Source organism: Ostrinia furnacalis, unplaced genomic scaffold (genome assembly GCF_004193835.3).
Source record: "Ostrinia furnacalis isolate ACB-3 unplaced genomic scaffold, ASM419383v2 OfSCF2515, whole genome shotgun sequence".
NCBI classification, from domain to species: domain Eukaryota; kingdom Metazoa; phylum Arthropoda; class Insecta; order Lepidoptera; family Crambidae; genus Ostrinia; species Ostrinia furnacalis.
This window is the reverse complement of record NW_021132754.1, coordinates 31,141-47,480: the sequence shown is the minus strand read 5'-3', so window position 1 is coordinate 47,480 and position 16,340 is coordinate 31,141. Positions and strand designations below refer to the sequence as shown.

The 16,340-nt window shown below is 41.0% G+C and overlaps 2 protein-coding genes across 2 annotated transcripts; one reads left to right on the top strand and one right to left on the bottom strand.

Moving 5' to 3' along the window:
• Positions 1–882: 882 nt before the first annotated feature.
• LOC114355806 (E3 ubiquitin ligase component cereblon) lies at positions 883–10,146 on the top strand. Its single transcript, XM_028308827.1, has 11 exons — positions 883–1,052; positions 1,245–1,450; positions 3,120–3,316; positions 3,904–4,065; positions 4,515–4,619; positions 4,977–5,104; positions 5,708–5,847; positions 7,268–7,512; positions 7,903–8,078; positions 8,657–8,768; positions 9,870–10,146. The coding sequence occupies exons 1-9, from the start codon at positions 1,040–1,042 to the stop codon at positions 8,003–8,005; spliced, it is 1,299 nt and encodes a 432-aa protein (XP_028164628.1). The 5' UTR covers positions 883–1,039; the 3' UTR covers positions 8,006–8,078; positions 8,657–8,768; positions 9,870–10,146.
• Positions 10,147–11,899: 1,753 nt separating this feature from the next.
• LOC114355808 (Down syndrome critical region protein 3 homolog) lies at positions 11,900–15,794 on the bottom strand. The gene is made up of 8 exons (XM_028308828.1): positions 15,652–15,794; positions 15,286–15,429; positions 14,865–14,966; positions 14,593–14,739; positions 14,060–14,227; positions 13,430–13,526; positions 12,379–12,504; positions 11,900–12,021 (listed from the first exon to the last, which is right to left on the bottom strand). Exons 1-8 carry the CDS (start codon positions 15,706–15,708, stop codon positions 11,936–11,938), a joined length of 927 nt encoding a protein of 308 aa, XP_028164629.1. The 5' UTR covers positions 15,709–15,794; the 3' UTR covers positions 11,900–11,935.
• Positions 15,795–16,340: the final 546 nt, after the last annotated feature.

Sequence of the window (16,340 nt, the reverse complement as noted above, 5' to 3'; positions counted from 1 at the left end):
TCATTAATTTATTTGTATGAATCATTTTTGAAGTTGAAAAATTCCCACTGGACACCCTTTATTTCTTCTTCACTTCCCAATATTTCAATATACACCGGAAATAATTATTCTACTAAGAATTCATAATTCAATTTTTTGTGTTTTAATGCCGGTTTTCTTTAATCAATCCTTATCAAAAACAACTGTCAAACTTCATTACGTTTTTGGTCAAAACATTAACGGTTTTCAAAGTTTTTACATATTTAATTTCAGATTGAAATTTGAGAGTTGAAGGTCATTTTCGTTTTCGTTTTCGTTTTCGGCTGAAAATAAGACTGTAGCCGAAGCTTCGTTTTCGTTTCCGTTTTCGGCTAAAAATCCATATTCGGTCGGACACTAATTACAGACTAAAAAATATTTTCTCTTTTGACGTTTGGTTCGGATATTGATTTGGATATTTCGGATACAATAGTGGTGCTAAAACACTTTCAAATGTAACGGATATTTTTGGTATTAAAAATAAAATATAACCAAACAAAGCAGAAACCAGTTAACAGAAATTAAGTGTAAAAGCACAGAATAATAACAAGTACTGTAAAAGGGCCTTTTTTACTATTGTTCATTTCGTTGGAAGTGTAAAAAAAGCACTATTCTTTTGTTCTTTATAGACACAGCACAGCACATGCACAGCACTATTTTCTAAACGACAACTTGATGTTTTACGAAGTCTCTTCTAATGGTCAAGTAAAATAAATTCGATTGCATCACACTTATCATTATATCTTTTAAAATAATCATTTTATTGCTTTTTCGATAGATTTACAAAGTAAACATTTTTTTATTTCACGTGTTGTTGTTGTAGAAATTATTTGTGAAATTTTATTTGTGTCATTTTGTACTTAAAATGATTAACGATATTCGTAAACTCATCTAAACAAAAACTGCGATGCGAATTATTTTGGTCATATTTTTTTAAACATAATCGGAAATAAATCAGATAAATTGTAATTAAAGTGGCAATTAGCAATCTATATTCGAGATACCTTTTATCAGCGTTAACATGGAGGAAAATGGTATGTTTTGCAACACAACTGTTCTCTACAATCTAATCCAACAGATTTTTCTTTGTATTTTTATGAATTTATCGATAACGATTTTTGTAGTGGTTTTATTTACCTACAATTAAAATCAACAGTAACTATGTGAATAAGTAATCGTATGCACAGTTGCATACAAATTGATAAGAGTATTCTATTTGTATCTAGCTAATCAACCTGAAAACGCGGATCCTGATGGAGGAGGAGATCATGAGCTCGACATCGACAGCGACAGCGACGAGAACAGCATGATGGGCCACGACATACTCATTGCAGAGGGACCGGAATTACTTGAAGCAGCGAGAGAGTCCAGCGACTCCGATGACAATGAGGAAGAGCAAACATTTGATATATCGCTGGCAGCTTCACATTCTGTAAGTATATTTTAGGTAACTCTTATTGTGATAAGCTGTATAAAACAATTAATATACTTTTGTGTCAAATATTTATGCATTTTTATCTAGTTGATGGGCTCATAATATAATAAAATAAACAAATAACAATAAGTTCTTAAAACTCTTACGCCTAATATAAATGTGTTTACTAACTCTTATAAAAGAGGACTAATTTTACAATCACATGAACCAAAAATAATAATAAATTACTCAAAGTCTAAATGTAAGTAGGCAGGTACTTTATACAGTAAGTGATCTATTTTGTCAGCACAGAATTGCCTCCGCCATTTAGAGAGCACTTACTCTACATTTTAAAATGAGATGCATTAACATTAACCACAGTACTTTTTGTTGAACTGTAATTGTGTAATGTACCTATGTAGTAGACACTAATTGAATGATCAAACGAACTTACCAAGTGAAGTTCGATCTAAATTATCCTGTTTTCGCCGAAGAGATTTATTTTACCATGTAGTACCCCTGTACGACAACCCAATCTGCACACAATATTCAGCGTAGTAGTATTAAAAAACAAAAGAGCGGGCAACCCCACCCCTACCACGCTGTGGGCTCGGTGTCCGAGCGGTCTCATTATATTTAGAGAGGAGATGACATTGACGTTTACCTCCAGGGAAGAAGATATAGAAATCTTCGGGTTGGGAGGGACCTTAAATCTCTTCGGCGAAAACAGGATAATTTAGATCGAACTTCACTTGGTAAGTTCGTTTGATCATTCAATTAAAATGGCTACTGGGTAACATCTCGCATTACCTCGGAGCAAAAGAATGGCTACTGGGTAACATCTCGCATTACCTCGGAGCAAAAAAATGGCTACTGGTTAACATCGCGCGTTAACTTGGAGCTAAAAATGGGTCAAAGTTACGCGTCGTGTCACAACGCTTATAATAAAAATGTACGAGCACTTGCACAAAATAGTTGTTACAACCAACCTTTTGTTGGGTCTAATTCTCGTCACTACACTGCACAACTTAAAATAATTACGTTTTTTGTCGGTAAAAACGTCCTGGTGACGTCACTTAAGCATTTTTCTTATACTGCGTGCGGTCGTTGCGCGTGCGCACAAAGGAATGAGACCGCTCGGACACCGAGCCCACAGCGTGGTAGGGGTGGGGTTGCCCGCTCTTTTGTTTTTTAATACTACTACGCTGAATATTGTGTGCGGATTGGGTTGTCGTACAGGGGTACTACATGGTAAAATAAATCTCGGAGGCGAAAGCAGGATAATGCTTGCTTTCTGGGGGATCTGGGTTGGTATGAGTAGGCTGTAGGAAGATAAATAACAAATAGACAATTTGACACCATTTCCCAATAATTCGAAATCGCAACTTTCCTAAAAAGTCACTTCATTCTGGTCTTAAAAACTTAATTAAAATTACCTGTAAATTACGATTTTTGGTCGCATTGTAATTGAAAAAAGTAGTTTAATTGAGTTGACAAAATAGTGACGTCGCTTGCTTGTAGTGACATACAAAATCTATGGGAGAGTTTTGTTTTGACAGTTTTAAAAAGTACGTCAATTGATTGGTGGTGTCAACATGTCTATTGTGCAAAATGGCCCAATGAAGATTCTAAGTGTGACGATTGCCCTTCAAAACTAAGAGTCCGTAATGAATGTTTACGCCGGCAGTACATGGGCCCGGGGCTGGTGGCGGTGAGCGGGCGGCGCGTGCTGGAGCCGGGCTGGACGGGCCGCGTGCCGGCGGCGGCGCACCACGGCGCCGTGTTCCCGGGCGAGACCGTGCCCATGCTGCTGCCCAACCCCGCCGACTCCGCCGCGCTGCAGGCCATCCAGAAGGAGCGCCTCTTCGGCCTGCTGTGCCCCGAGTATGTACCTGCCGCCCAGTCTAGTGCTAGTGTTGTATTTGTCACGAAAGTCATGTAGTAGTTAAAACTTACAGGATGGAAACGATAAGTGATCGAGCACTCAATTATTTCTGAATTATACAAGATATTAAAAAATCTAATTACTGATCCTGAAAGTGCTTCACGAGCTCTTTCAAACGGTACCAAAATAATAGGTTACAAAATAAACAGCATCTGTCTGAAAAACCATGTTTCAAGCTTAAAAAAAATCTATTCACCTAATCTAGTATTGTTAATGTCAGCTCTGTGTACTTGGCCAGACTGAATACGCGGGCGCGAGCGAAGCATGACGCGATGTACTAAAGATACGACTGTCCATATTAGCACTCGCAGTCTAGCCTAGCACTGTGAGAAATAAAATAAAATGTTTATAAGTATTACCTAGTTTAGGGACTGCTAGTAAGTCTAAAGTGATCCAATTGATTAATTACACCAGTGATTTTTTTTTTTAGTATTTGTTGTGGGTACTTTATTTCCGAAAGGCATTTCGGAAATAAAGTTTTGTTTATTTACATATTTATTTAACTGGGTACGATTATCGTGTGCAGCGAGACAGGCACGGTGGTGAGCGGTTACGGCGTGCTGTGCGAGGTGTTCGAGTGCGGCGCGCGCGAGGCGCGGCAGCCGCTGACGCTGAAGGCGCGCGCGCACCACCGCTTCCGCCTCGTGCACGCGCCCGCGCACGCCGCGCCCGTGCACGTCTACTCGCGGTCGGTAGCCTTCCTTCTACTTTCTCAACTTCTTTTTTTTTAAGATTATTAGTAATGATTAGTATTTTTTTTACTTCCGTTAACACCTCGTACTAAGCTAAATATGCTTGTGTCACGACTCACGAGTGAGCTCACCACAATAGTCGAGCGACGGTGGGGACCGAACCCGTGTTCCCCGGATCACAAGTCTCCAGTGGCATAATTCACGTATTTTGACAGTCAAGATCTCGCTGACATTCAGAAGTCGTCCCATTGAACAGTTCCAAATCCGTATTCACAAAGGTCATTTTCGATAGAACGATTACTCGATCGACTTGTTGTCATTGAAGTTTTGTTACGTGAATAAGGCTACAGTTCGACCCCTTCACCGTTCGGCTATCTTTCTCTCTTACTCTGTAACTTTATTAAGGTTGAACGAGATATGATATTCGTTTGCTATGTGTTTACAGAATGCGGTTTGTGGAGGTGCGCGTTCTACCAGAGGTGGAGTTGGGCGAGCCGCTGCGCGCCGCTCGCCTCGCCTCGCTCGACCCGCACCGCCGCCCGCGAGAGCCGTACGTATAGTATCATCGTGATGCAGGATCTACACGACGCTAAAGTCATTACCATAAAGATTTAGAGAGATGCCAGCTAATACGCTGAGTTCGAAACTCAGTGTCGAATTAGAAATTGACACACACAAAGTAATCAAAATATGTGCTCATTATTCCATTGCGGTATCAGTACTCGACGTTCGAATACTACGCAAACAATGTAGACTGTTCACATTATGACGTCGCTGCTGTCACGAGCAATGTGTTCTGATTTTGGGCATATTGCTGCGACACCGGCCCGCCCCCTTGTCACATCTCCCTTTAGTTTCTGTGATCTGTGGTCATTACCGTCATGATAGTAAAAGTAATGTATGTCAGGCAGCTGGACCGGCGGCTGCGGTGCATGGACGCGGCCGTGACGCCGTGGCCGCTGTTCGTGTACGACATGTTCGACTACACGCGCGTGCGCCGCGACATCGCCAGCTACTTCGCCACGCTCAACCTGGGTCAGTCGACTAATGTACAATTACTAAGATTAATTTGTTTATTTATTTAACGTCGTTGATGTGTGAAAACTTCGTAAGTCGAATTTTTACCAACAACACTTTTTAATGTAGGGTAAGAAAACCTCTCAAGTTCTCAACGCACAATGAGGGTTTTCGCGAATTTAAAATCCGCCAGATGGCAATACGTAGACGCGAGGTCCAAATGCTGCATGATTGGTTATTTTTGACATGACATTGACAGATATGTCAAAATCCACCAATCACGCAGCAGTCAGACCCCACATCCACGTCCCGCCATCTAGCGGATCTTTCATTCGCGAAAACCCTCATTGGAGCTCACCTATATTCGAATGGGATGATTGTAGTGCCATCTACCGCGTTCAATGAAAACCTCGTAAAATATTCAGAAGATCATTATGTTTACCCAAAAGACCATTATGTTTACCCAAAATTGTGCAAATAAATATTGAATTTGAATTAGAAGACGGTTTTTTGTCTCTCCTGAAAAGTTTTGTTTTCGGTACTCCCGAGGTTTTCACCCGTCAACGACGTTATGTGCCTGTGAATCTTATTGTGTATATTTATACGCTCCTATATGCGTAGACAAGCTGCCCGAGGACCCGGTGTCGCTGTCGTTCTGGGTGGCGTCGAACCTGGCGCTGTCGGCGCGCGACCGCCTGGCGCTGTTCGCGGTGGACAACGCGCTGCTGCGCCTGCACATGGAGCTGCGCCTCATCGCCCGGGTGCGTGCCCGCTCGTGACGTATGCGCGCACCGGTGGTAGCCCACTGGTTATATTAGGCTAAAGCCTGGTCCGTGAGCACGTAGAATCCCGTCCAATGACCCCAAGCTACCCATCCCTATCGCTCGCGCGTAATTATGTTGCTGTCGCGACTGTGCGACGAGCGCCCGCAGTGAGTGTGCGAGCGCAACAGCAACATAATGAGGGCTATCGTTTTTTTACTTAACAGTTGGCACCCCTGGCGATTGACAGAAACTTACTCTACAGTGGCGCCATCTTGATGAGTGCAATTGCGATAGTCCTCCTACCACTTTAGCGCTCACCAGTTAGCGCCACTGTCTTCGCTACTAGCAAGTGACAGGACCTTACTCTACAGTGGCGCTAACTGGTGAGCGCTAAAACGATAGCCCTCATTACGAGCGAGCGATAGGGATGGATAGCTTGGGGTCATTGGACGGGATTCTACGTGCTCACGGACCAGACTTTAGATGACAAAATTTCAATTATTTGTCCGTCAGACAGATAATTAGAAAATATTAGACTCATATTTTTTATTTTCTTTCATAATTAAATAATAACAGTGCTACATCGAGTTGAAATGGCGCGATACGTCACGCTTGAGTAGAATCTTTACTCAAAAGTGACGTCACACGACGTTTCAACTCAATATAATACTGTAATTATTCGATTATGGAAAAAAATAAAAAATATGAGTCTAATATTTTCTAATTATCTGTCTCACGAACTAAATAGATTTTCGATTTCATTACCCAGTCATCATCCCTTTTCCACGTACATATTTTGAAACAGTCAAAATGTCGTTCACGTTTAGAAATCGTCCTATTAAAAAACAGTCCTAGATCCGTATTCACGTGTCATTTCGATACAACGATTACTCGATAGGATCGCGACTCAAAGATAAGTCATTTGACGTTTAATCACTGTCATCCGATTGAACCAAACTTCAAAATAGGATAGGTGAATACCGCGGAGGCAACGATTAAATACGCATAAAAACGAAGTCGAAACAAAATTGGGCGATTAACACGTGAATACGAAAAGTGACGTGAATCAAATCGATAGAAAATCGTTGAAGTTTTGTTATGTGAATAGGCCAGTGACCACGTTGGATGTATAAATGTTACAGTCAAAACTCATAATCAGTCAAAACCACTTTTGACTGCAAAAATCAGTCAAAACCACTTTTGATTGCAAAAATCAGTCAAAAGTGGTTTTGTCTGATGTCCTTGGTCTGGACTGATTTTTCCAGTCAAGTGGTTTTGACCAAGCGCGTTAGTCAATATCACTTATATAAGTCGTTTAGTCTGGTTTGTAATTCATTCAAGACCACTTTTGATTGATTTTTGCAGTCAAGTGGTTTTGGCCGATAATGAGTTTTGACCGTAACATAAACACTTGCAGAAGAGCGTGCTATGCTGCTCGGCGTGCATGACGGAGATCGCGCGGCGCGAGCACATCTTCCCGATGTCGTCGGAGGGCGTGCACTCCAACTACACTAACCTGGGCGGCTACATGCACGACATCGTGACCGTGTCGGCGGCCAGCGTGGCGCTGGACGGCGCGCCCTCGGCCGAGTACTCCTGGTTCCCCGGCTACACCTGGACCATCGCGCTCTGCGCCACTTGCACGCACCACGTGGGCTGGAGGTGCGTACCGATACTCTTGTGCTTCATTATCGCTTTTAGTAATGAATACGTCGTCAAGATAGCACAAGACAGTAATTTCCATAGCAAATCAACTTATCATTTAACATTTTTATTTATTTTAGATAGCGATTGGACCAAAAGAACTCCGAACTATGACAAATTGTCTCATTGATACTCCTTACAAATTGCTATGGTTCAATAAATTTCATGACCCGGAATAAACTATTATTTGGTGGTAGGTTTCGTTCAAATCAACAACAAACTTAATTCAGGAAATATTTCATAAACTTTAAACATGATGCGTTTATGAAATAAAAATTATGTGCCCGCAAGTCGGTGATCGTTGAGTTGTTGTTAGTGCGCCTACTAAACTGGATGTTGCCTTGTCAGGTTCGACGCGATGAAGGCGCGGCTGCGGCCGACGCAGTTCTTCGCGCTGTGCCGCAACAGCGTGCAGCCGCGCGCCGGCGACGAGCGCGACGCCGCGCTGTGACCGCCCGGCCCGCCCACACTGCCCGACCACGAGCCCCGAGCGGCGCGCTGAACGCCCGCGGGAATGGACCGCGGTGAGAAGCTTACTCTTAGGCCCGGTTTCCACCACGGCGGAGTGAAGCGGCGAAGTGTTTTGAACGCAGAGATATAGAGAGATGCCAAATAATGCGCTGAGTTCGAAACTCACGCCCGTATTCACAAACGTAACTATGAGGTCTCACAGTGCGCGTGGACGCACAGAGTGACACACGAACCAACACAGAGCTCTATTCAACGCTGTGCGTTCGATTTGCTGCTTTACTTGAGCAAGCATCGTTTGTGAATACGGGCGTAAGTGTCGCATTTGAAATTCATATACACAAAGTAATCAAAATATGCGCTCATTATCCACTGCGGTATCGGTACACGTTTGAATAATCTTTAGTACTACGCAAGCAATGTAAACTGTTTACATTATGACGTCGCTGCTGTCATCATTGCTATCACGAGCAATGTGTTCTGTTTTTGGGCATATTGCTGCGACACCGACCCCGCCCCCTTGTCGCATCTCCCTTTAGTTTCTGTGATCTGTGGTTTTGAATAACCAATCAGATTTCCTGTATTAAAGCAGTTTCCTCCCTCGAATCTAAAAGCTGTCATCAAATTGTTTCAGAACCCAGACCCAGTTCACGTCGTCGGCGCGCAAATTAACAGAAACGATGAAGGATGAAGTCGAGTGTTTAGAGTCTAAGAATGAAAGATAAGACTGTGTACCCCTGATGTGAGTTTTAACCTCAGATCATAGAAAGAGAATAGATATGAAGTCGCGCGTAACTACAACGAGAACCAGTGTCCCCACATTTCCCCCACCACAGCTCCCACACACACATTCAACTGTGTAAAAACAAAGCGACTGAGAGTCTACGACAACATGTGCAACCGGCTTAAAAGTGCTGTGATTGGCCAGAAGGCATGCCTTATGGCCAATCAATGGCCGCGTGACGTGACGCACACTAAGAAAATGCTAGTGAGAGAACAAAGATAAAATGGAGTCGACAAGATATCGATACTTTAAATCGCTAGGGGCAAGGCTCGAAACTGATTTCACAAAATGCTTATGTATGAAAACCTTTTTATTATTATACGTTATTATTAACTACTATCACTAACTATTTACTTTTTAATTATGGCGATCTGCGTACCGCATATGTTTATCAAAAATAATGTTCAACTAGCTCTTATAGTAATTACATAGTTTACAGTTACTAATTACTTCTACTGTTATTATTTTTTTTGTATAATCTTATAATCTAGAGTAACACATATTTTTTTTATTTAAAATTACAAAATAGAAAATTATAATTTACTTCTATTTATCGATAATAGGAAACCGCATTAGAACACGAGCACGGCACTATGTTACGACCGGCACATGCGGCCGTACTGTGTATTTTCACACGACAGTGGATATCGGAAGAAATTAAATACATTGCGCAGTAGTTGAGCATGACATAAAGTGGTTACTAACTAAATCGTCAATGTACAAGTGTGTTAGAATTTTTATCACCACTGATTTCGATATCGCAGTAACTGTTACGGCACTGAATTCGTTCGTAAAAATGTTTAGTTTTTTTTATTTATAAGCAAAATACCAATGGATTTGCAATACTTACATGTAGGAAATGACTCCATTGTTCCTGTAGTTCTTTATTTCACTTGTTTTATTGCACGTAACGACATTATTATCCAAAATATCGGAGAACATTTCCTTAGTACGACTGAATCGCGACTAACCTAGCTACGCGGCCGATGTTATATGCCGAGGGCATATCGCGGAGACACGCACCACGCCCCCGTTTCACATCTATTCCCTTCTATGATCTGAGGTTTTAGCGTACCTCGACACTTGCATGCGGGTTATTTGCTGTTTAGAATACTACGACAACCTCATGGGAGCACTTGAAATTGTTGATCTAGGTGCCTTTAATTTACCCATGAATATATTTATGTCATATTATTTGTACTTCTTATCCATTTAATTACTTCACATTGGATTTTTAAAAAGCAATTAGTTATTTCAAAACATTAAGAATTCAACATTTCATTGATATAATGTGTTTAGGTTGTCTTAGAAAAGAATAGAAATATTTAAAACTAGCTGACCCGGCGAACTTCGTACCGCCTTAGCGTAGAGATTTTCTTAATATTTTTTTCCGTAAGAACCATCCTTGGACTTCCACAAACATTTAAAAAAAAGAATTATCGAAATCGGTTCAGCCGTTCACACGTGATGCCGTGACAACGCGAAACGGGTTTCATTTTTATATACAGTGTGTCCGGGCTTGTAGTGATCAAACTTTAAAGGCGTAATCTATGGACAATTTTATCGATGAAAATACTTCAAATTTGGGGCCTGACCCATTTCTCGAAAAATTACATTGATTTAAGTTTTTAATTTTTAGTTTACACCTCTTCTTTAAAAAACAAGTTAAAGCGTGGGTAGCTTAACATTAATAGGCAAATATTTTATATCATGCGATAGCTAATAAAATTATCTATTAGTAGAAGAAGAAAGCAGACACAAGTTTCATACATTTTATGGGAGTAAGATTGGATTTAATTAGAAAAATACATTACTTTTTTAACTTCTTTTTCAGTTATTTTCCAACACAAGAAAAACCAGGTCGTTAAGGTATGTTTTATTTGCATTGTATTTTTAGTATTTGAGCTATTCTACAAAACGAATGTAAATTTATTAGTCCACGTCTATTAGTTTCGACGTAATTGTTGAACAAAGATACCCCTTCCCAGCGGTTTCCATAGTAATCGGAATAGGTCGTGTGATTCTTTCAGGCAGTGCATTTTCGCATGTCGCGTGCGCTATGGAAACCGCTGGGAAGGGGAATCTTTGTTCAACAATTACGTCGAAACTAATAGACGTAGACTAATAAATTTACATTCGTTTTGTAGAATAGCTCAAATACTAATAATACAATGCAAATAAAACATACCTTAACGACATGGTTTTTCTTGTGTTGGAAAATAAATGAAAAAGAAGTGAAAAAAGTAATGTATTTTTCTAATTAAATCCATTCTTACTCCCATAAAATGTATGAAACTTGTGTCTGTTTTCTTCTTCTACTAATAGATAATTTTATTGGCTGTCGCATGATAAAAAATATTTGCCTATTAATGTTAAGCTACCCACGCTTTCACTTGTTTTTTAAAGAAGAGGTGTTAACTAAAAATTATAAACTTAAATCGATGTAATTTTTCGAGAAATGGGTCAGGCCCCAAATTTGAAGTATTTTCATCGATAAAATTGTCCATAGATTACGTCTTTAAAGTTTGATCACTACAAGCCCGGACACACTGTATATAGATATATTAGAGATAATAGATATATTTTTACAATACGTATGCCATTTCGAGTCTTAACAAGTACCTATTTGTGTAATATTTATTACTGTTGTATATTCATTTTCATAGATGATTCTTAGGGTATTATTAAATACTTTTATGGAGGATATTATTCAATAGCACTCCTTAACTTTGTGTAGGGTATTCATAAATAAAAATATCCTTTTTATGAACTAGTTAATGTTTTATGTTATTTACATTTGCGCAAATTAATATTGCAGAATAATTTTATAAAGTTGTTTTTTGTTTCTAAAGATCAGGAGCGAACATCACAGAACTCTATCTAATGTAAATGACGTGTAAATAAGCATTTTCTTATAAAATTAAGGCAATAAAATATATAATTGTTACGTATTGTATTTAATTTTACTCTTATCATGCGTTTCTGCGCGACTAACACCAAAAACAAAATGAAAGTTATAATCTATTTAGTATATTCTTTATAATTTATTTATATATTATAAAAATCTTAAATACACAATATACAGGTAATGCCTTAAATAAGTTAACTATCACAGCGCGCTCCGCAGGGCTACCTGCTTCGCAGCAGCAGGATGGGGAAGTTCTCCGTCACCAGGTAGTCGTCCTCGAAGATCACCGCTATGTTCAGCTCGAACTCTGGAAACGTATTGAAATCATTTCTTCAAATAAGGTACCTTATGAAGTGTATTGATTTTTTTTTTTATGGGACAGAGAAGCAACGGCAAACGCAAAACGCACAGATCATTTGATGGTAAATGATTACCGCCGTCCATAGACTCCCGCAGGCCTGGAGGCGTTACAGGTGCATTGCCAGCTTTTAGGATATAAGTACGCTCTCTTCTTGAAAGACAGTAGGTCGGTATCGATTCAGAAATACCGCAACGACAGTTCATTCCAGTTTGGTTGTGCGGGGTAGGAAGTTTCCAGAGAAACGTACAGTTGTGGACTGCCAACCACCTTTAAGGGGATAGAGTGTACAAATAGTGCGCGTACCGATCTTGAAGTTGTGTGTGGTGGTGGTGGGGCAGGTGAAGAGGCGCGGCAGCACCATGTAGAGTGGAATGTCCCGCGCGCGCTTCACGTCGCCCGCGCCCACCTGGATGTTCTGGATCTCCGTCGCTGCGGGCAAGCGGGATCAAATTCAAAGAAAGAAAGAAAGAAAATATTTAATTTGGCCCAACATATTAAATTATTACAGTATACAGCTTACAATACTTGCACATTTGTGGACCAAAATGGCATCCGCTCAGCATTGTGTCCTGCTCTGAGGTAGACCCCAGAACAGGACGCTGTTATTCTGCGGAGGCCACTTTTTAAAAGAGCGTCACATTGGACGCCATAAACGTTGGCATTTTTATTTTAAAATTATATAAACTTATACAAAACTTCAACGATTACATAAATTTTTAGGTGTGTGTGCTAGGTGTGTGTGTTAGGTGTATGTGGCTTGTGTGTGTGTCAACAGAAAGTGCTAGATGTGTCAAAAAGTTATGTTTGTGTAATAAAGGGAAGGCACCCTTCATTTTCGCCCTACTACTGGGTCGAGGCGTCCTAGCAGCCGTGACGTCACAGGTTCTAGTACAGACAGGAAGGTAACGATTCCCAAACTTAGTCTACTGCCCACTTTGAGAATAAATTATTTTTTAGCGCCCCCCATTTTTGTAGTCAAGAGTCGAGCTCAGTCGGTGTCTAATGCCCGTTTTCACCATCAGTCCCTAATTTTTAAGTGACCCCTATGAAAACAAAATTTCTGTTACGTGTTACCATAAGGGTCACTTAAAAATTAGGGATTGATGGTGAAAACGGGCATAAGAGTCCTAGTAGATGACGCCTCCCAAGCCTCTACATAACGTCCCGATTTTTTTTCTGGGTCTCTTACCGCCCCCCTTTAAGCCTGCAGCGCCCACGAGGGGGCGTTATCGCCCACTTTGGGAAAGACTGGGATAGTAGGTAAAGTAGTTAGTTCGACCGGATTGTACACTTGGGCCAGCAATGCCAGCATTAAGAAGTAGCAGTAGTGGGTGGTAAAGCATGTAATGCTCACCGTCGCGGGAGTATCCCTCGGCGCAGCCGCAGGTCTCCACGCGCACCAGCTGCAGCTCCACCGACTTGATGGCCGCCTCGCACTCGTCCACGCGGATCTGCGACACCACACAATACAACATTACAACATTTAACCGCCTCTGTGGTCTAGTGGTAAGACCACTTCAGACGCAGAAGTCCCGGGTTCGATTCCCAGTGGGGGCAGATTTTTCTGTTCGGTTTGGTTGGTGGTAGGGCTTGTTCTGAGTCCGCTTGGCTAGCTACCACCATCTTACCTAAGTCTGTCGCCATAACAACAATGTTAACAGCATTGTTGTGTTCCGGCAGTTGGTAAGATAGCCAGTTCATCCGTGGTTGACGATTCCGGGTGAAGCTCGCTTCCACCTTCGGTCTGATCGTCACTTACTGTCAGGTGAGATACAGGCCAAGCGCTTCCTCGTTGTGGATAAAAAAAAATTACAGTTACGAAAACATTAATCCAAAAACGACAGGTTCATTCAAGTTGAGCGTGACAAGAGCTAGGCAGTCCAACCGAAGGATTTGTTTCGGCCACAGAAAGTGCTGTCTGTAAAGGCACAAGTATTTCTGAAAATACCAATCCCACTCCCGCTTATTCTAAGGGGTCGTCTACCTTGCCGGTGAGCGGCTTGTCGAGCGCGCAGACGGTGGAGTCGATCTCGGCGTAGATTTGGAACTGCGGCAGCGCCACGCGCGCGCTCCCCGCCCCCGCCGCCCCCGCCGCGCGGACCGTGGCCGGCGTGATCTCGCACCGCACCGGCTTCTGCGGCGCCGCCTCTTGCTGGGCACATGCGAAAGAAGATTACGGATTGAATTGGTCGCTGATCAGAGTTCGCACTGACGAAAAATATGCGACCACATTGCACTTTGAAGTATGTGAAGGCATATTGACATAAAATCAAAATTAAAAATATTTATTCAGTTTAGACCACAAGTGGCACTTATGAACGTCAAATATAGCAAACAATAAAAAGAAAAGGTAGCCCTTATGGGGCACTTGCATGTCTCCTTATCTTTTGGGCCCTACCAGCGCTTCGAGACAAACATAAATGGCAAGTGCTGAGAAGAAACGCCGGAACAAACTCAATCACCACAATACTATTCATACATAACAATGATTGACTAGATGTGAAACAACTTTCTTACCGGTCTATACTGCACAAAGAACTGACAGCTGGCAACCAAGGGTTTGTTCAGGAAAGACCGCTTCATGCTGCATTTCAGTGTGTACATGATGTTCACAAACACACCGTGGTACGTCTCCAGTAGCCCAGGGTAGCCAGGGGATACGGCCTGGATAAAATGTATATGGTGTTAAATATAATACCAAACCATTATAATTAATTATGGACATAGATTTCCCTGGTAAATTCATTAAAAAAAAAGATGTTAAAATGAATAATGTTTAAAAAAATTACCTGTCTAGCTCTTAGTGGCATTTCAAATGGGATTTCTGTAACTCCAACAGGAATCTTGCCCGGTGGTGCAAGCTCTATGCTAGTGTTGATGAGGTTGATTGGCTGAAACCAAATAAAAATAAATGTTAGTAGTGGAATTCACATGTAGCAAGAATTTAAATAGAAGGCAGTTTTCAGTGAGTGCTCTGTTACTTTGTTATAGCACTGGGCAGTGATTATTATGATTTTGAGTCACTTTTCACAGTCAATAGTTAATAGTATCAGGCATTACTTTGTGGAAATCCATAATTAGATCCACGCACCAACTGTGTTATAGTGCGTGCGGGGTGTGTGTGATTTGGTACTTGTGCCAGCGTCACTAAGAGGAAATTTCAAGCTAGTAATTTTATCTTTTTGATACAGTGAATAGTGATGATGGTACCTTAATGCTGTTGGAGAAGGCCTCGAAGATGCCGACGCTCTTGGTGCTGAGCTGCAGGCCGACGGAGCCCTCCGCCAGCAGCGCCAGCCCCTCGTGCCGCACGTCGCCGCTGCTGTCCACCACCACCACGCCCGCAATGCTCTCCTGCAGCCACAAACATTCATTCAACTTTGTTACCTTATGGTATAGTTCCCGGTGTTTAAGAACCCTGAATTTTTAAAGTATTATTGTGAAAGCATATACGCAAATTATGGCGTTGGTTTCAACCTCCCACCTCAAAAAGGTAAAGCTAAAATTAATTAATGAAACTTGATTGTGTTAGTATTTCTAAGACCAATCTATTTCACATATAAAAAAAGTACTTACGCCTTCATAGTACACTTTACTGGCTCTTTTTAAATTAATCGTAAGATTTGTAGACATTATTATTTATTTATTATAGAACTAAAACGAGAAACAACAGCCCAGTCTCAAACCAAAACAAATCAATCAGCTGTGAGAGAGGGAGGAGGAGGTGTGTGTGAGTGAGAGAGAAGAAGCTTAGATTGACGTTTAAAGTAGTGATGGGCCAACTCGGGAAAAACAAAACTCGATTTAACCCGAGTTAAAATCTACGTAACTCGGGTTGAACTCGAGTTACGTAACTCGAGTTAACAGGATGGACAAGTGAGTTTTTTACTTATTTTTACCAGTTTATTCGCTCAGATTCGCATTAATATTTAAAAAAATATCATTTATAATGTATTGGGAGAATCATACTAAGTAAAGTAATAAAGAAAATTATTGTTTGAAATATAATATAATTTATTCATGGATTTTTGGCTTGAATTTTAATTTTAAAAAATATTTATATTTATTATCACTTGGCATTTTTCAAAAACAGAACATAAAACACGAAAATCTACAACAATAACCGGCAGTTTAAAGTTAACTTCAAATGAACATAGTCTCATTACTCAAATGATCGTTAATCTTCGGTCCATGTCGGTTCCATTCGGTTTACGATACGAACTCGAGTCAGAGAGAATTTAACTCGAGTGGGTTCGAGTTACGCC